Raw genomic sequence first — 25,550 nt, forward strand, 5'->3', positions numbered from 1 at the left:
GTGCTGCATTACATTCTATGGGGGCTGTGCTGCATTATTCTATGGGGGCTGTGCTGCATTACATTCTATGGGGGCTGTGCTGCATTACATTCTATGGGGGCTGTGCTGTATTACATTCTATGGGGGCTGGCTGTATTACATTCTATGGGGGCTGGCTGTATTACATTCTATGGGGCTGTGCTGCATTACATTCTATGGGGCCTGTGCTGCATTATTCTATGGGGCTGTGCTGCATTACATTCTATGGGGCTGTGCTGTATTATAGTCTATGGGGGCTGGCTGTATTACATTCTATGGGGGCTGGCTGCATTACATTCTATGGGGGCTGAGCTGTAATGCTGGATACAGCTGTAATTATATGTTAGTCGTGTTACACTCCCCTCACTTCATGTAGCCTACAAGTGTACAAAGATATTATACAGTCACCATGTGACAAGTGGGCCTGTGTGACTTCAAATGCCAGGGCTGAATTTTAGTCCCAATCCGGCCCTGACCAAACATGTCTGGGTTATTTTTTATCTAAGTGGTGAAAAAAATCTGAACTTTGATAAAACAAAATTGTGCCATTTTCCGATACCCGTTGCGTCTCCATTTTTCCTGATCTGGGGTCAGGTGAGGGCCTATTTTTTGCATGCCGAGCTGACGCTTTTAATGATACCACATTTGTGCAGATACGTTCTTTTGATCGCCCGTTATTACATTTTAATGCAATGTCGCGGCGACCAAAAAAACGTAATTCTGTCGTATTTACTTTTTTTCTCGCTACGCCGTTTAGCAATCAGGTTTATTTTTTTTATTGATAGATCAGGTGATTCTGAATGCGGCGATACCAAATATGTGTATGTTTATTTTTTTTTTATTTTGAATGAGGCGAAAGGGGGTGATTTGAACATTTATATATTTTTTTTACATTTTTTTTTTACGCTTACCATGCTTCAATAGCCTCCATGGAAGACTAGAAGCTGCCACAACCCGATCAGCTCTGCTCCGTAGGGGTGATGATCAGATCACCTCTATATAGCAGATTTACTGACTTGCTGAGTGGCGACCACCAGGTGGTGCTTATAGCAAACCGGCAGTGATAACCATAGAGCTCTGCTGGAGACCTCTGGTTGTCTTGTCAACCCATCGGTGACCCACAATCACGTGACGGGGTCACCGACGGGCGGATTTCCGGTGCGATTGCTGGAAACACTTGTAAAATGCCACTGTCAGCTTTTGACAGCAGCATTTAACGGGTTAATACCCGCGGGTGGATCGCGATTCCATCCATGGCTGTTCGGGGAACAAGTCAGCAGACGTGCCAGAAAACGTGGGTTCACAGCTGGAGCCCACATCAAAGGGAGGGAGTCCGACATTGGCGTACTATTACACCCGATGTGGGAAAGGGGTTAATAAAAAATCACAATAATTAAATATAATGCAGCGAGGACCTGGTGTGAATACAACTGGCACAAAACTGGGCCCCACAGGGCGTTATTGAAAGGGTTAAAGAGAACGAGGATTTACTACGTAAACTACAGATAGTGCCATGTTAGTGCTGTTATACTGATTAGCACAACACCAGCAGAGAAGAAATCCGGCTTGTGGTTCTGGTGTAATGAGTGCTTTAATTTTTTCTGTAATCAAGTCTTCGGGCATCAGGAGGGACTGTCAGACGAGATTGTGGGGCCGGACTATGGGGTGGGACTGCAAAAAAAAAAACAAGTTCATAATAATTTAGAAACAATACTAATGTTTTAACTCAGGAAGAGATCAGAAATCAATATATTGTGGAATAACCATGATTTTTAATCACAGCTTTCATGTGTCTTGGCATGCTTTCCACCAGTCTCTCACACTGCTTTTGGGTGACCTTATGCCGCTCCTGGTACATAAATGTAAGCAGTCCTTGTTTGATGGCTTGTGACTTTCCATCATCCTCTTGATTACATTTCAGAGGTTTTCAATGGGGTTCAGGTCTGGAGATTGTGCTGCCCATGACAGGGATTTGATGTGGTGGTCCTTCATCCACACATTGATTGACCTAGCTGTGTGGCATGGCGCATTGCCCTGCTGGAAAAACCAGTCCTCAGAGTTGGGGAACATTGCCTGAGCAGAAGGAATCAACTGTTTTTCCAGGATAACCTTGTATGTGGCCTGATTCATACGACCTTCACAAAGATTAACCTGCCCACTTCCAGCCTTGCTGAAGCATCCCCAGATCATCACCAATCCTCCACCAAATTTCACAGTGGGTACAAGACACTGTGGCTTGTACGCTTCTCAGGTCTCCGGCTAACCATTAGACGACCAGGTGTTGGGCAAAGCTGAAAATTAGACTCATCAGAGAAGATTACCTTACTCCAGTCCTCTATGGTCCAATCCTTATGGTCTTTGGCAAACTTCAGCCTGGCTCTCCTTTGCTTCTCATTGGTGAAAGGCTTTTTTCTAGCTTTACATGACTTGAGCCCTGCCTCCAGGAGCCTGTTACGAACTGTTCTTGCCGTGCACTATACCCCAGCTGCCATTTGCCATTCTTTTGTAGGTCACTTGATGTCATCCTGCGGTTGCTGAGTGACATTAGAATAAGATGATGGTCATCCCGGTCAGTGCAGAGTCATTTTCACCCTCTGCTGTTCTGTAGCTTCGTTGTCCCCAATGTCTGCTGCTTGACCTTGTTGTAATGAACTTCCGTCTTAGAAATTGTAAGGATGGAGGCAACATGACGCTGTGTCCCTCTGCTAGTAAAGCCAGAATTGAGGCCTTCTTTTCCTCACTCAATACTTTTCTTTTCAGCTCCTTTGGCATGGTTAAAAGTTATTTAGTTATTTTTTCATTCCTATTACTTTTGGGATATTACTAGCACTTGTTTTGCCGTCCAGCTTGTCCTATTGCAAGATGATAGTGAACACCACAGCAGGGTTTTTTATACTTTCCTTCTTTATATAAGATTTGGTTCAGGTGATCACCTAACCAGAAGCACATTAAGTAGAATGAGGTGAACTCTGGTTGGAATTGAACTGACACTGGAATGGAATGGCCGTCAGACCTGTAGAGAAGCTGATTGTTATAAAACTGTGCAGTGGTCTCTGAATTTTTGCCAAAGCTGTACGTTATAGGCTGTGGAGTGAAGGGTCAGCTCTTCTCCTGTCACTGTATATACAGTGGGGAAAAAAAGTATTTAGTCAGTCACCAATTGTGCAAGTTCTCCCACTTAACAAGATGAGAGAGGCCTGTAATTGACATCATAGATAGACCACAACTGTGAGAGTCACAATGAGAAAACAAATCCAGAAAATCTCCTTGTCTGATTTATTTTGCAAATTATGGTGGAAAATAAGTGTAGTGAAATAAGTGCGTATATGTGTGTGGCTGGCAGTAATTTAACATCTGTCCTGAGACTATAAGTATTTGGTCATTAACAAAAGTTCATCTCAATATTTTGTTATGTTTCCTTTGTTGGCAATGACAGAGGTGAAACGTTCTCTGTAAGTCTTCACAAGGTTGGCGCACACTGTTGGTGTTGGTGGTATGTTGGCCCATTCCTCCATGCAGATCTCCTCTAGAGCAGTGATGTTTTGGGCCTGAGAAACACGGACTTTCACCTCCCTCCAAAGGTTTTCTATGGGGGTGGGATCTGGAGACTGGCTAGGCCACTCCTGGACCTTCATATGCTTCTTACAAAGCCACACGTTGCCCTGGCGGTGTGCATAGGATCATTATCATGCTGAAAGACCCATCCACGTTTCATCTTCAATGCCCTTGCTGATGGAAGGAGGTTTGCACTCAAAGTCTCACGATACATGGCCCCATTCATTCTTTCATGTACATGGATCAGTTGTCCTGGTCCCTTTGCAGAGAAACAGCCCCAAAGCATGATGTTGCCACCCCCTTGCTTCACAGTAGGTATGGTGTTCTTTAGATGCAACTCAGCATTCTGTCTCCTCCAAACACAAGTTTTGTTTCTACCAAACATTTCTACTTTAATTTCATCAGACCATATGACATTCTCCCAATACTCTTCTGGATAATCCAAATGCTTTCTAGCAAACTTCAGACGGGCCCGGACATGTACTGGCTTAAGCAGGGGGACACGTCTGGCACTGCAGGATCTGAGTCCCTGGCGGCGTAGTGTGTTACTGATGGTAGCCTCTGTTACAGTGGTCCCAGCTCTATGCAGGTCATTCACTAGATCCCCCCGTGTGGTTCTGGGATTTTTGCTCACCGTTCTTGTGATCATTTTGACCCCACGGGGTGAGATCTTATGTGGAGCCCCAGATTGAGGGAGATTATCAGTGGTCTTTTTTGTCTTCCATTTTCTTATTTTTGCTCCCACAGTTGATTTCATCACACCAAGCTGCTTGCCTATTGCAGATTCAGTCTTCCCAGCCTGGTGCAGGGCTACAATTTTGTTTCTGGTGTCCTTCGACAGCTCTTTGGTCTTCACCATAGTGGAGTTTGGAGTGTGACTGCTGGAGATTGTGGACAGGTGTCTTTTATACTGATAACAAGTTCAACCAGGAGCCATTACTACAGGTAATGAGTAGAGGACAGAGGAGCCTCTTAAAAAAGAAGTTACAGGTCTGTGAGAGTCAGAAATCTTGCATGTTTTTAGATGACCAAATACTTATTTTCCACCATAATTTGCTAAATAAATCTTACCAAATCAGACAAGGTGATTTTCTGGATTTGTTTTCTCATTTTTCCTCTCATAGTTGTGGTCTATCTATGATGTCAGTTACAGGCCTCTCATCTTTTTAAGTGGGAGAACTTGCACAATTGGTGGCTGACTAAATACTTTTTCTCCCCCACTGTATATATGTTATAGGCCATGTTCTGGTCTGTGGAGTGAAGCGTCGTCTCGTCTCCTGTAATACGGACACATTGCTACTGATACTATGGAGTCTTCCTCCAGCCATACTTCTCCTGCAGGCTGACATTATTGCCTTATACATTTATGGCTGCTGCAGAGAGATTGCATCTGACTTTTCCTCGTTCTTAATAAATGAGGCCGGAAACGTTGTCACATCCCAGATTTTATTTCCCTCCCCCACCAAAAAAAAAAAATCACAAAGTGAAAAAAAGTGACAAAACTTGATCACGTGAACCAAAAAAACTACAGCTGCATCCACATAAGTGCAGGCATCCGTCACCTGCCGCAGACATATCCAGAGCCCATTCACCACCAGACAAATCGCTGCTCCCCCGAAAATAAAGAAAATCCTAGCGCCCCCCAAAAATAAGGAAAATCTTGGCACCCTGACCTGCGCCACTTATGGTAAACTAAGAAATGGAGCTGGACTAGAAAGGGTAACAATAACAACCACGGATGGAGACCACTTCTGTGAGACCCCCATGATCCAACTTTAGTCAAACTACAACCCCCATCAATCTCAGAGCCCTCTGGTGTGGACTGCAGGGTATGCTGGGCGTTGTAGTGTTTCTGAGCCTGAGGTGGGCCGAGGATCGATCACAGGGGCAGTGGGCACTTTAAATATAACAATGGAATGAGATCGTGAGCAGCGGTGAGGAGGGGGGCGGCGAGGTCACGTCACCAGGGGCTCCAGGTCTCTGTCGTCATCCGGGGGGCAGTCGATGAAGTCCGCCAACATGGATTCTGCATCGCGGAGTTCATCCTGGAGGCAAAGGGGGGAATAAAAACAGTGTGGTGGAAAGGCTGATAACAGAAGACAACAGCTGTCATTGTTCTGTCTGTAAGCACAGCCCAGGGAGCGTTCCTACCAGTGCAAACCTGGATCCTCTAGTCACATCCAGAGCTGCATTTACAACTCTACGATGCATTTTTTTCCACCTTTTTCACATCTCCTGCTGCTTCATTGTCTGCACAGAGCATGCTCGGCTGTGGTGCATTGTGGGAGATGTAGTGTGACGGGATCTCAGCTACCACGGACTGTCGTCCTAAATGCAGCTTTGGACGTGACTGGAGCAGTAGGCTGGATGATTGCAATATGTCAAGTGAACAGGGCGAAGTTGGCAGATAAGCTGAGGGGGTACGACGCAGACTAGGGGTGTAGCGACAACACAGAGAAGGGGGGGGATAACAAAACCGATGGGGGGGGGGGATGTGGTGCAACAACAGACTGCCTCCCTCGGGTAGGATGGTACAATGCTGTGCACAAGTTGTAGGCAGGCAACAAATCCCTCTAGTGTCCGGTGACCGCCGTCGCCTACACTACGTCTTCTCGGTGACTTGCCCACAGTTTGGGGTTTTGTAGGATTATAGTCGGGCGTATGAGTGACCACTTGTGCCAGCAATGAAACACAAGGTAGTTACACTGCATCAGCAAGGTGTCTCCCAGGCAAAGATTTCAGAGCAGTCTGGGGGATTTCAAGATGTGATGTTTAAAAAATGGTCAACATTGAGAACCACAGACGCAGTGTTCAGCCGAGGAAACTATGTGCGGCAGAAGAAAGACGCGTCGTGCTTACTTGGCTTTTACACTGGAAGATGTCTAGCAGTGCCATCAGGTCAGACGTGGCAGTGACCTGTGGGATCAGCTACAGTCCTCTACTGTTTGGAGATGTCTGCTGAGAAGTCGTCTTCATAGAAGAATTGTGGACAAACACCAAATCTTCTATGTAGGAACAAGGCCAATTATGCATGAAAATATAGGAACTGGGGTGCAGAAAAAGGTCAGCATGTGTTCTGGACTGATCGGTCACAATGTGAAATATCTGGCTGTAAGAGGACCAGCTTCTGGAGTACAACACAATAATGAGGGGCGGCACAAATAGTGGAGCTCGGTGGAGGGTCCTGCAGGCTTGGGGATGAATCTCAGAAAATGGGAATTGGGAATCTGGTCAGAATTAATGGTGTCTTCAATGCTGAGAAATCCATGGCAGATACTTCATCATGTAATCCCATCATCAGGAGCTCTCTGATCGACTCAAAATTATTAACAATGACCCTCAACATCCAGCGGATGTCCTTAATAACAAGGAATCCGGGAGTTGATGATCCAGCCATAATCTCACATCATCCAGTCCATCTGGGATCACATGAAGAGACAGACGATCTGGGGTCAGTCGTCATACGCTGAAGATCTGGGGTCAGTCGTCATACGCTGAAGATCTGGGGTCAGTCGTCATACGCTGAAGATCTGGGGTCAGTCGTCATACGCTGAAGATCTGGGGTCAGTCGTCATACGCTGAAGATCTGGGGTCAGTCGTCATACGCTGAAGATCTGGGGTCAGTCGTCATACGCTGAAGATCTGGGGTCAGTCGTCATACGCTGAAGATCTGGGGTCAGTCCTCATTCGCTGAAGATCTGGGGTCAGTCCTCATACGCAGAAGATCTGGGGTCAGTCCTCATACGCAGAAGATCTGGGGTCAGTCCTCATACGCAGAAGATCTGGGGTCAGTCCTCATACGCAGAAGATCTGGGGTCAGTCCTCATACGCAGAAGATCTGGGGTCAGTCCTCATACGCAGAAGATCTGGGGTCAGTCCTCATACGCAGAAGATCTGGGGTCAGTCCTCATACGCAGAAGATCTGGGGTCAGTCCTCATACGCAGAAGATCTGGGGTCAGTCCTCATACGCAGAAGATCTGGGGTCAGTCCTCATACGCAGAAGATCTGGGGTCAGTCCTCATACGCAGAAGATCTGGGGTCAGTCCTCATACGCAGAAGATCTGGGGTCAGTCCTCATACGCAGAAGATCTGGGGTCAGTCCTCATACGCAGAAGATCTGGGGTCAGTCCTCATACGCAGAAGATCTGGGGTCAGTCCTCATACGCAGAAGATCTGGGGTCAGTCCTCATACGCAGAAGATCTGGGGTCAGTCCTCATACGCAGAAGATCTGGGGTCAGTCCTCATACGCAGAAGATCTGGGGTCAGTCCTCATACGCAGAAGATCTGGGGTCAGTCCTCATACGCAGAAGATCTGGGGTCAGTCCTCATACGCAGAAGATCTGGGGTCAGTCGTCATACGCAGAAGATCTGGGGTCAGTCCTCATACGCAGAAGATCTGGGGTCAGTCCTCATACGCAGAAGATCTGGGGTCAGTCCTCATACGCAGAAGATCTGGGGTCAGTCCTCATACGCAGAAGATCTGGGGTCAGTCCTCATACGCAGAAGATCTGGGGTCAGTCCTCATACGCAGAAGATCTGGGGTCAGTCCTCATACGCAGAAGATCTGGGGTCAGTCCTCATACGCAGAAGATCTGGGGTCAGTCCTCATACGCAGAAGATCTGGGGTCAGTCCTCATACGCAGAAGATCTGGGGTCAGTCCTCATACGCAGAAGATCTGAGGTCAGTCCTCATACGCTGAAGATCTGGGGTCAGTCCTCATACGCAGAAGATCTGGGGTCAGTCCTCATACGCAGAAGATCTGGGGTCAGTCCTCATACGCAGAAGATCTGAGGTCAGTCCTCATACGCAGAAGATCTGAGGTCAGTCCTCATACGCTGAAGATCTGGGGTCAGTCCTCATACGCAGAAGATCTGGGGTCAGTCTTCATACGCAGAAGATCTGGGGTCAGTCCTCATACGCAGAAGATCTGAGGTCAGTCCTCATACGCTGAAGATCTGGGGTCAGTCCTCATACGCTGAAGATCTGGGGTCAGTCCTCATACGCAGAAGATCTGGGGTCAGTCCTCATACGCAGAAGATCTGGGGTCAGTCTTCATACGCAGAAGATCTGGGGTCAGTCCTCATACGCAGAAGATCTGAGGTCAGTCCTCATACGCTGAAGATCTGGGGTCAGTCCTCATACGCTGAAGATCTGGGGTCAGTCCTCATACGCAGAAGATCTGGGGTCAGTCTTCATACGCAGAAGATCTGGGGTCAGTCCTCATACGCAGAAGATCTGAGGTCAGTCCTCATACGCAGAAGATCTGAGGTCAGTCCTCATACGCAGAAGATCTGGGGTCAGTCCTTATACGCAGAAGATCTGAGGTCACTTCTCCAAGACGTTTGGAACAACCTCCTGCTGAGATCTTCCATAAACTATGAACAAGTGAGAAGAACTGATGAAGCTGGAGGGCTGTCGCCAAATACGGATTTTGTTCACTTTGCGCTTTGTTACACTATTATCACTTCAATTTTTGCAGCACCCCTGCCTAAAACTTTTGCACAGCACTGCGCATGTGGAGTATGGTGTCTCACCCGACTGTCCGTGCACTCACCTCGGGCTCCTCCGGGACCTCTTCCTCCTCCACCACCACTTGTGTCTTCGGCTTCTTCTCCTCCTCACCTTCCACCTCTTTGATCAGCTCTTCCTCCTTGGCGGGGGGTTTCAGCTCAGGGAGGGGTTCACTTTCTATGACATCAGGCACAGCAATTTCTTCTTCTTCCTCCTCCTCCTCCTCCTCCTGTACCGGGGTGGCCGGAGGTGGAGTGAGGATTGGAGGAGGCGACGGGCTGGCTGTGACCTCGGTCTCGGAAAGCCGATCCTGAGAAGTCTCCGTCGGAGTCTCCCGCTCTTCGCTCTCCACCAGCATCAGAAGGTCTGTGTCTCCGGGGTCATCCTCCTGGACAGGGGACAGACATGGGGGCCCCTCTTCTACCTCTGGAGTGTGTATGATTGGCGGCAATGGTTCGGGTATGGTGTCCACAGAGGGAGCCATCTGTATATCCTCGGCAATTAACGCATCCTCATCGTCCACATCTTCGTCATCCTCTTCTATCTCGGCATCCAGGTCTTCCTCCTCGTCCTCTTCTTCAGTCAGTCCTTCATCATCATCGAATTCTTCTTCCTCATCGTCCAGTCCTTCCAGGTCTTCCTCCTCTTCCTCATCATCGTCGTAGAATTCCTCTTCTTCCTCATCGTACATGCCTTCTTCATCATCTTCGTCGTCGTCCTCCTCTTCTTCTTCATCCGAGCTGTTAATGTTGATGACCATGTCGCCCTCTGGAAGGGCAGGAGCCGAGAACGGAGGAGGCGGCGACGGCAGTTCTACAGCAGCTGGCATCTGTGCAGGGGAGGGACCAGGGCAGGCTGGTGGCGGCAGAGGCGCTGCCAAGGTGGGTGACGGCACTACAGGTTGGGCAGGGGTCTCTGCTGCCGGGGTCTCCTCGGCAGGAGGTTTAGCTGAGGGCGGGGAAGGTTCAGATTTCGGGGCGGGCTTCTGTAGGAGACCTTCGGGGACGATGACCACGCTGTCGTCAGAATCGCTCTCCAGGGAAATCTCCACATCGGACGTCTCTTCCTTCTCGTAGTGGATGAAGACGGGACGAAGGGTCTTTCCACCAAAAGTGTCTTGAGGTGAAGGGATCAGCGCGGCGGCCGGAGGCTCTGCGAGCTGTGGAGGAATGGGGGTCCTGAGGGGGAGATGATTTAAAGGTACAGTGGCAGGGAATGTAAGTGGAGGCGCCGGGGGTCGCTGGACCGGGACTTCTGCCTGCATAGGAGGCCGTGAGCTGTGCTGTGGTAGAGGCCGCTGGAGGCTGGGCACACGAGGGTGGATGATAATCCTGCAGATGGCAAGAGCCTCCGAGCAGAACATGGACACCTACAACATGATGGAAAACCATGAGGAGTGACACTACAAATCCCAGCACTCCCTTATTCATCATGTCCGCCCTCCTACCTGTAAGTTCTCCTCGGTCAGCCCCACTCTGAAGATCCGGATGGCACAGTGCAGGGGGGCAGGGAGGCGCGGGCTGGGGCTCAGCGTCAGGGACAGCAGCAGCCGATACAGCTGTTTCCGACACTCGCTGCTGGTGTACGGACCCGTCCACTGGTCGGGACCCTGCTGCAGGCGGATCAGGAGGGGGATGGAGAGCTCCTGGAGGCGCTGCGGGGAGAGGAACAGTCTGATAGAGGGCGCCAAGGCCTCCTCATAGTGCGAGCGAGACAAATCCACACTAAGGGTCCACACTGTGGCAGCGCCAAGACCTGACAACGGTGCGAGAGTAACAATGCCTCAATACCACTGCGAGGGCACCAACGCCTCATCACACTGCGAGGCTGCCAACGCCTCATCACACTGCGAGGGCGCCAATACCTCATCACACTGCGAGAGCGCCAACTCCTCATCACACTGCGAGGTTGCCAACGCCTCATCACACTGCGAGGGCGCCAACGCCTCATCACACTGCGAGGGCGCCAACGCCTCATCACACTGCGAGGCTGCCAACGCCTCATCACACTGCGAGGGCGCCAATACCTCATCACACTGCGAGAGCGCCAACGCCTCATCACACTGCGAGGGCGCCAACGCCTCATCACACTGCGAGAGCGCCAACGCTTCATCACACTGCGAGGGCGCCAACGCCTCATCACACTGCGAGAGCGCCAACGCTTCATCACACTGCGAGGGCGCCAACGCCTCATCACACTGCGAGGCTGCCAACGCCTCATCACACTGCGAGGGCGCCAACGCCTCATCACACTGCGAGGGCGCCAACGCCTCATCACACTGCGAGGGCGCCAACGCCTCATCACACTGCGAGAGCGCCAACGCTTCAACACACTGCGAGGGCACCAACGCCTCGTCACACTACGAAGGCACCAACGCCTCATCACACTGCGAGAGCGCCAACGCTTCATCACACTGCGAGGGCGCCAACGCCTCATCACACTGCGAGAGCGCCAACGCCTCATCACACTGCGAGGGCGCCAATACCTCATCACACTGAGAGAGCGCCAACGCCTCATCACACTGCGAGGGAGCCAATACCTCATCACACTGCGAGAGCGCCAACGCCTCATCACACTGCGAGGGCGCCAATACCTCATCACACTGCAAGAGCGCCAACGCCTCATCACACTGCGAGGGCGCCAACGCCTCATCACACTGTGAGAGCGCCAACGCTTCAACACACTGCGAGGGCGCCAACGCCTCATCACACTGCGAGGGCACCAACGCCTCATCACACTGCGAGGGCACCAACGCCTCGTCACACTGCAAAGGCACCAATACCTCATCACACTGCGAGGGCGCCAACGCCTCGTCACACTGCAAAGGCACCAATACCTCATCACACTGCGAGGGCACCAACGCCTCATCACACTGCGAGGGCACCAACGCCTCATCACACTGCGAGGGCGCCAACGCCTCGTCACACTGCAAAGGCACCAATACCTCATCATACTGCAAAGGCACCAACGCCACATCACACTGCGAGAGCGCCAATGCCTCGTCACACTGCGAGAGCGCCAACGCCTCGTCACACTGCGAGAGCGCCAACGCTTCGTCACACTGCGAGAGCGCCAACGCCTCATCACACTGCGAGAGCGCCAACGCCTCATCACACTGCGAGGGTGCCAACGCCTCATCACACTGCGAGGGTGCCAAAGCCTCATCACACTGCGAGGGTGCCAACGCCTCATCACACTGCGAGAGCGCCAACGCCTCATCACACTACAAGGGCGCCAACACCTCATCACACTGCGAGGGTGCCAATGCCTCATCACACCAACCAAACACCACCATGCACCACCTATACCAACCTCAGATGTGCCAACCACCGTACAGCACCCATACCGCGCAGCTGTGCCATCAAAGACCACCGTGCTGCGCACACAAAACTTTTCAACAACTCTTCGCAATACTCCCATGTAGTTGTCAGCCATGTCCCCCACATGCAGTGTCCCTGTATATCGTCACCAACTATGTGCCTCCATAGTAATAGCGCCCCCCGTGTCCTCCATAGTAATAGCTTTCCCCACATAGGAACAGTGCCCTTTTTGTGTCCCCCATAGTAATAGCGCCCCCCTTTGCTTTCCCCATAGTAATAGCGCCCTTTGTATCCCCCACATAATAATAGTGCCCCCTTTGTATCCCCCACGTAGTAATAGCACATCTTTGTTTCCCCCCCCCATAGTAATAGTGCCCCCTTTGCATACCCCTTAGTAATAGCATCCTCTGTATAACCCATATATTAGCACCCTTTTGTATCCCCCACATAGTAATAATGCCCCCTTTGTATCCTCCACATAGTAAAAGAACCCCCTTTTTGTCCCCTTTTGACGTCCCCTGCATTGTAATAATGTTCTTTTTGTGCCCCTTATTAGAATAATTCCGCCTTTTGCGCCCCCCACACTCAAGAAATAATGCCCTTATAGTGCCCCCCACAGCCATGGTGCCCTCCTTTGTGCCCCCTACATAATAATCTGTGTTCCTCCCCTTGTCACACAAGGTGCTGGCCGGAGGTTCGGGCAATCTCTTGTATTCCAGGCCAGCAGCCGCAGATCTTACGTCATGTAACCCCACTGGAGACGCTGGACTTCACACCCGACGCCTGCTGCCCCTCACTGCGCCGTATACACAGAAGGCACTGTGTGCAATACCACAGCGTGTCCACATGGTGGCATCAGATACGAGGCTGAAGAGCCAACAAGATGCGTCCAATATAAAAGATGGAAGCTGACTTCAGGGAGGGAGACTAGAGCCCACTCACCCGGTGACTGTCATCCTTGATTACTGATCCTCCATACAGGACAATGGCGCAGAGGGCTAGAAAAGAGACAGGTGAGAACGGTGAGAGGTCGGGGGACACACAAGGACCCCCCTCCATCTCCGAATTCCCGTAAAGACACTTGATAAGGGGTTTCCAAAAACCCTGGCGCTTCCCATCCACCAGACATCTACAAGTCGTTCCTCTCACCCCGCAGCGCAGCCGCACACAGCTCCGTATTTGCGCCGCTTTCTCGTTTCCGGTGACTTTGAAATTCGCCGTTCCCAATCTCCGAGACTTTCTGCTTCTTGGCTCCTAACTGCACAAAGCTGGACATCTGCAGAGACGAGGGAGAGTGAAGACGGAGGGGGAAGGGCAAAGGGGGGACGGACGGAAGATCGGGGGAAGGGAAAGGGGGGACGGACGGAAGATCGGGGGAAGGGAAAGGGGGGACGGACAAAGGGGAGACGGACGGCTGGGGGAAGGGCAAAGGGGGGACGGCTGGGGGATGGGAAAGGGGAGACGACTGGGGGGGACGACTGGGGGAGACAAGGAGGACGACAAGGGAAGAGTAAGTGGTGGCGGGTCTCACCTTCAGGGAATCTGCGGGCGGAGTGATGTCACTGAGCAGATGTGCCAGCAGTATATCTGAGTGGTGTGCCATGCCTTGTAAGACGCCAGCCGAGACTCCGCACATGGTTACCCAGCGCTCCAGGACCCGGTAGACGGCCCCCCGGAGTGAGCTGAAATAAAGCATCACACAGTAATGTAGGACACAGGGGAAAGATGGCCGCAGGACCCCGCAGACTACATCGGCGACAGACACCCACCTATAAGGCTTCTCCTGCCCGGACGGGAACCCGCCTGCTCCTCTTACAGATGCCCAGGAGCTGAGGAGTTGTGGAAATAATCTGCAGATGACGGACGAGAGCGGCAGGAGACGAGGACCGCACCTGGGGAAGAGACATAGCTGGGGGTACGTAGCAGCCCAGGGTGAAGACCCCACAAGAGACCAGGAGTGGTGCTACTCACGCCAGTATGGCGGCCTCCAGGATGTCCAGGGCCGTCTTGTGGACTCCGGGCAGCAGCAGCAGCTTCAGAGCCTCCTCACCCTGCCAGCTCTGCAACACAAGGACACCATGACCAGCAACGTACGGATGGCGGGAGGAGGGTGCCGCCGCCGCCATCACCACCCCACGAGGGTCTTACCAAGTTCTTGGCGCTCACGTTGACCACTCGACAAACCAGGTTGAGGATATCGGAGACTGGAACCCGCACCGGAGCCGGGAACTGTCCTCTGCAAAACACACGGGCGAGACCTTGGATAGAAGTGCGACAGTAACGCGGCCCACCCTGACACACGTCCTGGATACGCGGTAATGCACTGATTGTTTTCTCGCTACGCCATTTAACGATCAATTAATTTTTTTTATATTTTTTCCCACAGAGTGATGTGAGGTCTTGTTTTTTGTGGGACCAGTTGACGTTTTTATTGGTAACATTTTCGGGCACGTGACATTTTTTGATCGCTTTTTATTCCGATTTTTGTGAGGCAGAATTACCAAAAACCAGCTATTCATGAATTTCTTTTGGGGTGGTTCATTTATACCGTTCCATGTTTGGTAAAATGGATAAAGCAGTTTTATTCTTCGGGTCAGTACGATTACAGCGATACCTCATTTATATCATTTTTTTATGTTTTGGCGCTTTTATACGATAAAAACTATTTTATATAAAAAAAATTTATTTTTGCATCGCTTTATTCTGAGGACTATAACTTTTTTATTTTTTCGCTGATGCTGTATGGCGGCTCGTTTTTTGCGAGACAAGATGACGTTTGCAGCGGTACCATGGTTATTTATATCCGTCTTTTTGATCGCGTGTTGTTCTATTTTTTTGTTCAGTGGTATGATGATAAAGCGTTGGGTTTTTTTTTACGGTGTTTGCTGAAGGGGTTAACTGGTGGGACAGTTTTATAGGTCGGGTCGTTACGGACACGGCGATACCAAATATGTGTACTTTAATTGTTTACATTTTTTTCATTCAAAATATTTATTTAGAGGTAGAATATACAATATATTGATTTTTTTTATTATTTTTTTATTTTAAATATTTTTACAATTATTTAAACACATTTTTTTTTTTTTTTTTTTTTTTTTTTACTTTTTTCTAACTTTTACACTTAGTCCCACTATGAGACAATCATTCTTTGCAGGCTGATCGCTTCTATAGTATATAGATGAAGTAGATTCTGCATGCTATGGAAACTGTCAGCGCTGCACTGGGCATGATCTGCAAGTTTCCCAACTCTGGTGACCCGGATGTCGTCATGACGATGTCCGGCCACCATGACAATGATTGGGACCCGGCGTCACGCCGCGGGGTCTCCGATCCAAAGGCAGAGGGGGGCTGTCAGCCTCCAGAATGCTGCGATACCAAATATGTGTAGGTTTGATTTTTTTTTTTTTTTTTTGTGCAAATTGTCTAGAACTCTAGCGCCACCTATAGGAAGCAGCGATCCTAAAAGTCAATGTCAACCTTTTAACAAGAAGGATTTCATCACCAGGTATCAGTGTATCCAGTATAACGGTGCGGACCTGACACTGTGTGTAGGTTACTGAGCACAATCCTGCTGACAAGGTCCCTTTAACCCCTTTCCGACATCAAGCATAATAGTACATCGATATTGGATTCCTTGTTTAGTGGAGGCTCTGGCGCTCAGCCCGCACCTTTCCAGTTACATGACAGCTGATCTATACATCTAACATGTGCCCGCATCAGCCGCGGGTGGAATCGTGATCCACCCGTGGCTGTTAACTGGTTAAATGCTGCTGACAGGATCCCTTTAACATGGTAACAGCCATGGATGGGATTGTGATTCCTCCCGCGGATGTTATGTGCCAAGAAAGATGCGGGCTCAGCGCCAGAGCCTGAACCAAACAGGCAGGGGAGACCTACAACATACATGAATGAGCTAAAGTACATAAAAAGTAAAAAAAAAAATATATATAATGCCCTTTTTTCCTTCATTTAAAAAATATATATATATATATATAAATTGGGAAAATTTGGCACAAATTCAAACTTTTTTGTTTTTAATATTTTTAAGAAGTTATTTTTACTTTTCCATCATTTTGTTTGTCCCCCAGAGGTCCTGAACCTGCGATCTGCGCTGTACTGAGACAGTGACACGTAAATTACAGCGCTATTTAAGGCTGTTTCCACACTAGCGTTGGTACGGGGCCGTCGCGCTGCGTCGGCCCGACGTACCGACGCATACTGTGAAAAAAATGCCCGACGTGGGCAGCGGAAGCAGTCTAAGGCTATGTGCACACGTTGCGGATTAGGCTTAGGAATTTCTGGTGCGGATTCTGTCTCTCCTGGCAGAAAACGCACCTGTGGTTTTTTGTGCGGTTCCGCAGCGTTTTTGCTGCGGTTTTCTTGCGGATTTGCTGCGTTTTTTACTCCTGCGGTTTTCTATAATGGAGTGGGTACAAAAACGCTGCAGATTCACAAAAAAGAAGTGACATGCTACTTCTTTTAAACCGCAGCGTTTCCACAGCGGATTTTCCACAAAGTGTGGGAGGAGGGGGGCGGAAAATGGCGGTCTCGATGCACAAAAAAAGTTACATGTAATGTTTTTTTGTGGCGGTGGTGTGCCTGACGGTTGCGACGTGTGGCGATACGTCGCAATGTGTCGGTAATGTAAGTCTATGGGAAAAAACGCATCCTGCAGACAACTTTGCGACGTCCGCCAAAAAAAAACAAAAAACACTAGTGTGAAAGTAGCCTAAGGGGTTGAACAGCAGCGATCGGGGCGAGCTCCGGTTGCTGCTGTTAGAAGCCGATGCCCCATGCGAGTGAAGACTCCGCCGCACCCTTACCTCAACAGCAGACGGACGCATTGTGCTAGGGCGGTGAATCTCCTCACCAGCTGGAGGATACTGGAAGCCCCATCATCGTCCAGGACGGGGAGCTCCAGCTCCGTGCCGGGACCTTCGTAGCGAGTGGGGTCTGCGGAGAAGAAACGCGGCAGAACAAAATGATGGATACGGAGCGAGCCAACATCAATCAGTCCCAAGTAATCAGGATTGGGGGGAGCTAATGTAAAGAGCTTGAGGGGCTGAGGGTTTCCACTCACCGGTCTCGGCCGCTTGGTACAACTGCTGGAACACGGCGTGCAGCGAGCACAGGACGCTCTGCATCTGTCGCTCCCAGTTCTCTGTGTGTTTTACGCCTTGTGAGAAGCCGGAGCCCAGAGTCGGCAGCAGACAGAAGCACTGGCAGGCGAGCTGCGGACACAGACATGGGTTATTATAGCAGAACCTGAACATACCGCGGGCGACTGTACCCCCGCAACCAGGGCACACACGTACGTTCAGGACGCCGCGGTCTGAGGAGTCGCCGCTCTCTAACATGTCAGCTGCCTTGGATGAAACGAGAAGTCTGGAGGATTACACCATCACAAATATTTAATATTTGTGATTTAGTATTAATGACCCTCAATGAAAGGGATTTTCCCAAACATTCATCACCTGTCCAGAGTGTAGGTGACTAATAGTGGGGGGGTCCAATCACAAGTATGGAAAGGGTTTATGACCACCAGTCCGATACACGCACAGAAGAGACTGCAGCGGTGGTCGCTCCATTCATTTTGGAGACCACAAAATCCCAGTGGTCGGACCGCCACCCACTATACAGTTTTCTCCGAGCCTGTGGAAAGATGAGAATGGTTTCTCATCTCTGGTTTCTACATCGTTACCTCTTGGATTGCCACATTTTCTTCATCCAGGAGACTGAGAAAAAACGCTGTGAGCTTCCCCTGAAAGGTAAGAAAAAAAAAATAATAATAATACAAGTAAGTCTGGAAACCGAGAGACATCAGGAAAGGTAAGAAAATACAATGCAAGAGGGTGTGGAGTCACACGCCGCGCTGTGCCCAGAGCACGACACGGACCCTCAACCCCTCACTGTAAACCCCCAGGCCAGAAACTCTACAATACAACGTATGGACGGGGGAAATATGTGATAACAAGAGGAAAAGCTCCTGTATGGAGGCTGTAGAGGACATGATGGGTGGTAACAAGAGGAAAAGCTTCTGTATGGAGGCCGTAGAGAGGACATGATGGGTGATAACAAGAGGAAAAGCTCCTGTATGGAGGCTGTAGAGGACATGATGGGTGGTAACAAGAGGAAAAGCTTCTGTATGGAGGCCGTAGAGAGGACATGATGGGTGATAACAAGAGGAAAAGCTCCTGTATGGAGGCTGTAGAGGACATGATGGGTGGTAACAAGAGGAAAAGCTTCTGTATGGAGGCCATAGAGAGGACATGATGGGTGATAACAGGAAAAGCTCCTGTATGGAGGCCGTAGAGAGGACATGATGGGTGATAACAGGAAAAGCTCCTGTATGGAGGCTGTAGAGGACATGATGGGTGGTAACAAGAGGAAAAGCTTCTGTATGGAGGCCGTAGAGAGGACATGATGGGTGATAACAAGAGGAAAAGCTCCTGTATGGAGGCTGTAGAGAGGACATGATGGGTGATAAGAGGAAAGGCTCCTGTATGGAGGCTGTAGAGGACATGATGGATGATAAGAGGAAAAGCTCCTGTATGGAGGCTGTAGAGGACATGATGGGTGATAACAAAAGGAAAAGCTCCTGTATGGAGGCTGTAGAGGACATGATGGATGATAACAAGAGGAAAAGCTTCTGTATGGAGGCTGTAGAGGACATGATGGGTGGTAACAAGAGGAAAAGCTTCTGTATGGAGGCCGTAGAGAGGACATGATGGGTGATAACAAGAGGAAAAGCTCCTGTATGGAGGCTGTAGAGGACATGATGGGTGGTAACAAGAGGAAAAGCTTCTGTATGGAGGCCATAGAGAGGACATGATGGGTGATAACAGGAAAAGCTCCTGTATGGAGGCCGTAGAGAGGACATGATGGGTGATAACAGGAAAAGCTCCTGTATGGAGGCTGTAGAGGACATGATGGGTGGTAACAAGAGGAAAAGCTTCTGTATGGAGGCCGTAGAGAGGACATGATGGGTGATAACAAGAGGAAAAGCTCCTGTATGGAGGCTGTAGAGAGGACATGATGGGTGATAAGAGGAAAGGCTCCTGTATGGAGGCTGTAGAGGACATGATGGATGATAAGAGGAAAAGCTCCTGTATGGAGGCTGTAGAGGACATGATGGGTGATAACAAAAGGAAAAGCTCCTGTATGGAGGCTGTAGAGGACATGATGGATGATAACAAGAGGAAAAGCTTCTGTATGGAGGCTGTAGAGAGGACATGATGGGTGATAAGAGGAAAGGCTCCTGTATGGAGGCTGTAGAGGACATGATGGATGATAAGAGGAAAAGCTCCTGTATGGAGGCTGTAGAGAGGACATGATGGGTGATAACAAGAGGAAAAGCTTCTGTATGGAGGCCGTAGAGAGGACATGATGGGTGATAACAAGAGGAAAAGCTTCTGTATGGAGGCTGTAGAGAGGACATGATGGGTGATAAGAGGAAAGGCTCCTGTATGGAGGCTGTACAGGTGCGAGATGACAGGAGTAGACTAACTGGTATGATGGGCGATAACATAAGGAAAAGCTCCTGTATCCCACTGGAGTCTGTAAAAGGGAGATAAGAGCGGAAAGTAAAATCCTCTTGCAGCTTCTAACGTCCCATACTGTCATACAGAGCAAGACATGGAAACATTTTTTAGATTGCGGCCAAATTCTTCCTCCTTGAATATGGAGTCTGGCCTCATCTGGAAGCCAAAACCCCGAGCAAGAGGTAAGGTGACATACATGTGTATGGGAGGATGGCAAACTCCACTCTAGTGACCAGTGTCAGGCAGCTGCTGCCGAGGCCAGGAAAGTCATGGGTTAACTGTACGAGCAGTGATACTATGGATTCTTTACAGTACGAGCAGTGACACTATGGATTCTTTACAGAACGAGTAGCGACACTATGGATTCTTTACTGTGTGAGCAGTGACACTATGGATCCTTTACCGTACGAGCAGTGACACTATGGTTCCTTTACCGTACGAGCAGTGACACTATGGATCCTTTACCGTACGAGCAGTGATACTATGGATTCTTTACCGTACGAGCAGTGACACTATGGATTCTTTACTGTGTGAGCAGTGACACTATGGATCCTTTACCGTACGAGCAGTGATTCTATGGATTCTTTACTGTGTGAGCAGTGACACTATGGATTCTTTACTGTACGAGCAGTGACACTATGGACTCCTCTACCACATGATGTAATGTCTGATTCTCTACAGTAGCACCTGTCAGCCTGGATGCCTTTATGATACAGGTTACGGGCACTGGATCCTGTGGGGGGCGCTGTACAGGGAGCTTGTCTGATCCCCTATGTGGAGTTGGTAGTTTCGGCTATTATGGGACATTTAGGATCTGCCTCTTGGGGTTTTGCCGTCGTCTGTATGAATACGTTGGGTCACAGGTGTAATTGATGGACTTGAGTCTTCTCCCACCCTTACAGTGATGACGGTGTGAGCGGTCCCCAGACGCACACTTACCCGCAGTGACCCACAGGCCCGGGGGTAGGAGATCAGGCAGGAGCGGATTCCTTCCAGTGCAGGCATCAGACACTAGGAGATAAAGGTCATATTGAAGACGCTGATCAGGAGTCACACGTCGCACCCCCGCCAGCCCGCCGCCGCACTCACCTGACGCCTCAGGCCCAGCAAGGAGGTGAGGAGTCCGGGGATGTGATTGGTGGAGATCTCTCTGGATAATTCGGGCAGGGCGGACGAGTGGGCGAGGAGAGAGCGGAGCACAAACACTGCCATGCTGACCACCCGCGGGGGGTCTGGAGACTGTGGGAAGAGGGAAGCCACAAGGTAAAATGGGGGCTCTGCAGACACTGGTCACCCAGGCTTAGCACCCAGTGCTGGACTAGAGAGTAGTGGGAGACCCCGAGCCCAGTGAGGAGACCCCGGACGGAGCACCTGCAGGGCGCAGCGCTTCATCTCCTCTTCATCCACGTCTGTGCTACTCTGAAAACAGAAGGAGAGTCGGACGCTCATCACCTGCAGTCACCGCAGCACAGTCCCCCGCGGCACAGCCCCCCCCCCCCCCCCCCCCGGCACAGCCCCCCGCAGCACAGCCCCCCCCCCCCCGGCACAGCCCCCCCCAGCAATCACCGCAGCACAGTCCCCGCAGCACAGCACCCACAGCAGAGTCACCGCAGCACAGCACCCACAGCACAGTCCCCCGCAGCACAGCACCCACAGCACAGTCCCCCGCAGCACAGCACCCACAGCACAGTCCCCCGCAGCACAGCCCCCGCAGCACAGCCCCCGCAGCACAGCCCCCGCAGCACAGCCCCCGCAGCACAGCCCCCGCAGCACAGCCCCCGCAGCACAGCCCCAGCGGCACAGCACATTTCAGGATACGGGGAGAACGGACCAAATCAGAGGCGGTGACCCACACACTTACCGAGGACAGGAAGAGTCAGGCCTGGGCGACACAGGGACCTGTGGAACTACTGTGTACACACTTCCTACACACACCTACATATTGCCATGGTTACAGGCCGCCCGGCAGTCACCATGGTTACAGACCACCCGGCTCCTCACCTGTATGACCTGCAGGACGCTGCGGATCCAGGAGACACAGTGCTGCTGGAACACATCTGTGCAGGACTCCTCCACAACCAGCGAGAGCAGCGACAGACCCTCAGTCCTGCAAGACACCCACAGATCAGCACACGGCGGGGGACATAGGGGGCAGCGGCGGGCACGGGGCAAACGGGCGCGCCACAGCCAGAACATACCGGGTGGCTGCAGACAGCAGGTGAGAGTTACAGCAGCTGAGGAGGCCGGAGACTGCAGCAGAGGAGGCCTGAAATCAGAGGAAACTGCGTCACAAAACCTGCTCCTGATGGGGGTAGTGGTACACCGGGGCTAGGAGGATGATGGGGCAGTGGTACACCGGGGCTAGGAGGATGATGGGGCAGTGGTACACCGGGGCTAGGGGGATGATGGGGGTAGTGGTACACCGGGGCTAGGAGGATGATGGGGCAGTGGTACACCGGGGCTAGGGCGATGATGGGGCAGTGGTACACCGGGGCTAGGGGGATGATGGGGCAGTGGTACACCGGGGCTAGGGGGATGATGGGGCAGTGGTACACCGGGGCTAGGGGGATGATGGGGCAGTGGTACACCGGGGCTAGGGGGATGATGGGGCAGTGGTACACCGGGGCTAGGGGGATGATGGGGCAGTGGTACACCGGGGCTAGGAGGATGATGGGGGTAGTGGTACACCGGGGCTAGGAGGATGATGGGGCAGTGGTACACCGGGGCTAGGGGGATGATGGGGCAGTGGTACACCGGGGCTAGGGGGATGATGGGGTAGTGGTACACCGGGGCTAGGGGGATGATGGGGGTAGTGGTACACCGGGGCTAGGAGGATGATGGGGCAGTGGTACACCGGGGCTAGGGCGATGATGGGGCAGTGGTACACCGGGGCTAGGGGGATGATGGGGCAGTGGTACACCGGGGCTAGGGGGATGATGGGGCAGTGGTACACCGGGGCTAGGGGGATGATGGGGCAGTGGTACACCGGGGCTAGGGCGATGATGGGGCAGTGGTACACCGGGGCTAGGAGGATGATGGGGGTAGCGGTACACCGGGGCTAGGGGGATGATGGGGCAGTGGTACACCGGGGCTAGGAGGATGATGGGGGTAGTGGTACACTGGGGCTAGGGGGATGATGGGGCAGTGGTACACCGGGGCTAGGGCGATGATGGGGCAGTGGTACACCGGGGCTAGGAGGATGATGGGGGTAGCGGTACACCGGGGCTAGGGGGATGATGGGGCAGTGGTACACCGGGGCTAGGGGGATGATGGGGCAGTGGTACACCGGGGCTAGGGGGATGATGGGGGTAGTGGTACACCGGGGCTAGGAGGATGATGGGGCAGTGGTACACCGGGGCTAGGGGGATGATGGGGCAGTGGTACACCGGGGCTAGGAGGATGATGGGGGTAGCGGTACACCGGGGCTAGGGGGATGATGGGGCAGTGGTACACCGGGGCTAGGGCGATGATGGGGCAGTGGTACACCGGGGCTAGGAGGATGATGGGGGTAGCGGTACACCGGGGCTAGGGGGATGATGGGGCAGTGGTACACCGGGGCTAGGAGGATGATGGGGGTAGTGGTACACTGGGGCTAGGGGGATGATGGGGCAGTGGTACACCGGGGCTAGGAGGATGATGGGGGTAGTGGTACACTGGGGCTAGGGGGATGATGGGGCAGTGGTACACCGGGGCTAGGAGGATGATGGGGGTAGTGGTACACCGGGGCTAGGAGGATGATGGGGCAGTGGTACACCGGGGCTAGGGGGATGATGGGGGTAGTGGTACACCGGGGCTAGGAGGATGATGGGGCAGTGGTACACCGGGGCTAGGGGGATGATGGGGGTAGTGGTACACCGGGGCTAGGAGGATGATGGGGCAGTGGTACACCGGGGCTAGGGCGATGATGGGGCAGTGGTACACCGGGGCTAGGGGGATGATGGGGCAGTGGTACACCGGGGCTAGGAGGATGATGGGGCAGTGGTACACCGGGGCTAGGGGGATGATGGGGGTAGCGGTACACCGGGGCTAGGGGGATGATGGGGCAGTGGTACACCGGGGCTAGGGGGATGATGGGGGTAGTGGTACACCGGGGCTAGGAGGATGATGGGGCAGTGGTACACCGGGGCTAGGAGGATGATGGGGGTAGTGGTACACCGGGGCTAGGGGGATGATGGGGGTAGTGGTACACCGGGGCTAGGAGGATGATGGGGGTAGTGGTACACCGGGGCTAGGGGGATGATGGGGGTAGTGGTACACCGGGGCTAGGGGGATGATGGGGGTAGTGGTACACCGGGGCTAGGGGGATGATGGGGGTAGTGGTACACCGGGGCTAGGGGGATGATGGGGGTAGTGGTACACACAGTGTTAGAGCTTAACCCTTCGTCCCCCGGGGCGGCTGCTTCCGTGCGGCTGCGCCGGTCACATGACCCCGGGCACAGGCTGCACACAATGGCGGCCGCTCCTCACCTCTCCCCGCACGGCTCCGTGCTCCCGCAGCGCCCGGATCGTCTCCCCCAGCTCTCCCTCAGTCAGGTCATGTTCCAGGAGTCCGCTCACCGCCGCCTCCATCATCCGGACCCCGACACACGTCGCCGCCATCTTCCCGCCTCGCACGTCATCAGCAGGCGCGACTTCTACGTGACGTCACGGAACTGCGCCACCAGCGGTATCCCAGCAACGGAGAGATCCATGGCAACCAGGACGGGAACCTATAGTAATCACGTGTCCTCCAGAGCATAACCATAGTTACCTCTGCTCATCCCCTCTAACGACAGCACAACCCTAGCAACCGCTATTAATCACATAGCAACCACAGTGTAACCATAGCAACCAGTGCTAATCACATAGCAACCAGTGCTAATCACATAACAACGAAATCATAACCATAGCAACCAGTGCTAAGCCCATAGCAACCAGAGCAACCAGAGCATAACCTTGGCAACCAGTGCTAATTACATAGCGTCCAAATCATAACCATAGCAACCAGATCATAACCATAGCAACGAGTGCTAATCACATAGCAACCAGAGCATAACCATAGCAACCAGTGCTAATCACATAGCAATGAGAGCATAACTATAGCAACCAGTGCTAACCACATAGCAACCAGAGCATAACCTTGGCAACCAGTGCTAATTACATAGCGACCAAATCATAACCATAGCAACCAGATCATAACCATAGCAACCAGTGCTAATCACATCACAACCAGATCATAACCAAAGCAACCAGAGCATAGCCATGGCAACCAGTGCTAATCACATAGCAACCAGAGCATAATCATAGCAACCAGTGCTAATTACATAGCAACCAATCATAACCATAGCAACCAGTGCTAATCACTAGAGATGGGACTAGAGATGAGCGATCGATTCATGGGACTCCGATCCAGCGTCCAGGTCAGTGATGCGGCTGGACGGAAGACCTCAAATCTCTATCTTCCCTGCGTCCCCGGTGGGCTGGAGTGACGTCATCTGTGTGTCCTGCTCATCCATAGTTGGTTCCCGGAGAAGGAGGAGATACAGGAGCCATGAAGACGTCAGAGTTGAATATAGAAGCCGGGGCCAAAGCAATGACGTCTCGGGACAGCGGGACAGAGCCG

General features: G+C 51.9%; 1 protein-coding gene across 2 annotated transcripts; it reads right to left on the reverse strand.

The window, feature by feature from the left end:
• Positions 1-5,001: 5,001 nt before the first annotated feature.
• Positions 5,002-24,622, reverse strand: PELP1 (proline, glutamate and leucine rich protein 1). 2 transcript variants are annotated; one of them, XM_077261780.1, is made up of 18 exons: positions 24,416-24,622; positions 22,147-22,214; positions 21,950-22,055; positions 21,320-21,367; positions 21,038-21,187; positions 20,888-20,959; positions 18,109-18,168; positions 17,488-17,638; positions 17,231-17,360; positions 14,556-14,643; positions 14,379-14,467; positions 14,177-14,299; positions 13,939-14,089; positions 13,557-13,683; positions 13,350-13,405; positions 10,535-10,741; positions 9,131-10,456; positions 5,002-5,618 (listed from the first exon to the last, which is right to left on the reverse strand). In XM_077261780.1, the coding sequence occupies exons 1-18, from the start codon at positions 24,545-24,547 to the stop codon at positions 5,529-5,531; spliced, it is 3,174 nt and encodes a 1,057-aa protein (XP_077117895.1). In that variant the 5' UTR covers positions 24,548-24,622; the 3' UTR covers positions 5,002-5,528. The 2 variants fall into 2 exon arrangements, with proteins under 2 accessions (XP_077117895.1, XP_077117896.1); XM_077261781.1 differs by lacking the exon at positions 21,320-21,367 and having other exon boundaries at positions 24,416-24,621.
• Positions 24,623-25,550: the final 928 nt, after the last annotated feature.

The sequence above is a fragment of the Ranitomeya variabilis genome, chromosome 5 (assembly GCF_051348905.1).
Source record: "Ranitomeya variabilis isolate aRanVar5 chromosome 5, aRanVar5.hap1, whole genome shotgun sequence".
Classification (NCBI taxonomy): domain Eukaryota; kingdom Metazoa; phylum Chordata; class Amphibia; order Anura; family Dendrobatidae; genus Ranitomeya; species Ranitomeya variabilis.

Bases quoted from the DNA above. Each gene is read 5' to 3' on its own strand.
- PELP1 (XM_077261780.1), bottom strand. From the start codon at position 24,547: ATGGCGGCGACGTGTGTCGGGGTCCGGATGATGGAGGCGGCGGTGAGC. The intron at 17,361-17,487 runs GTGAGTGGAAAC...TCTTCTCCGCAG, and splicing joins GTACCAAGCGGCCGAGACCG to ACCCCACTCGCTACGAAGGT. The intron at 14,090-14,176 runs GTGGGTGTCTGT...GCTTTATTTCAG, and splicing joins GGGCAGGAGAAGCCTTATAG to CTCACTCCGGGGGGCCGTCT.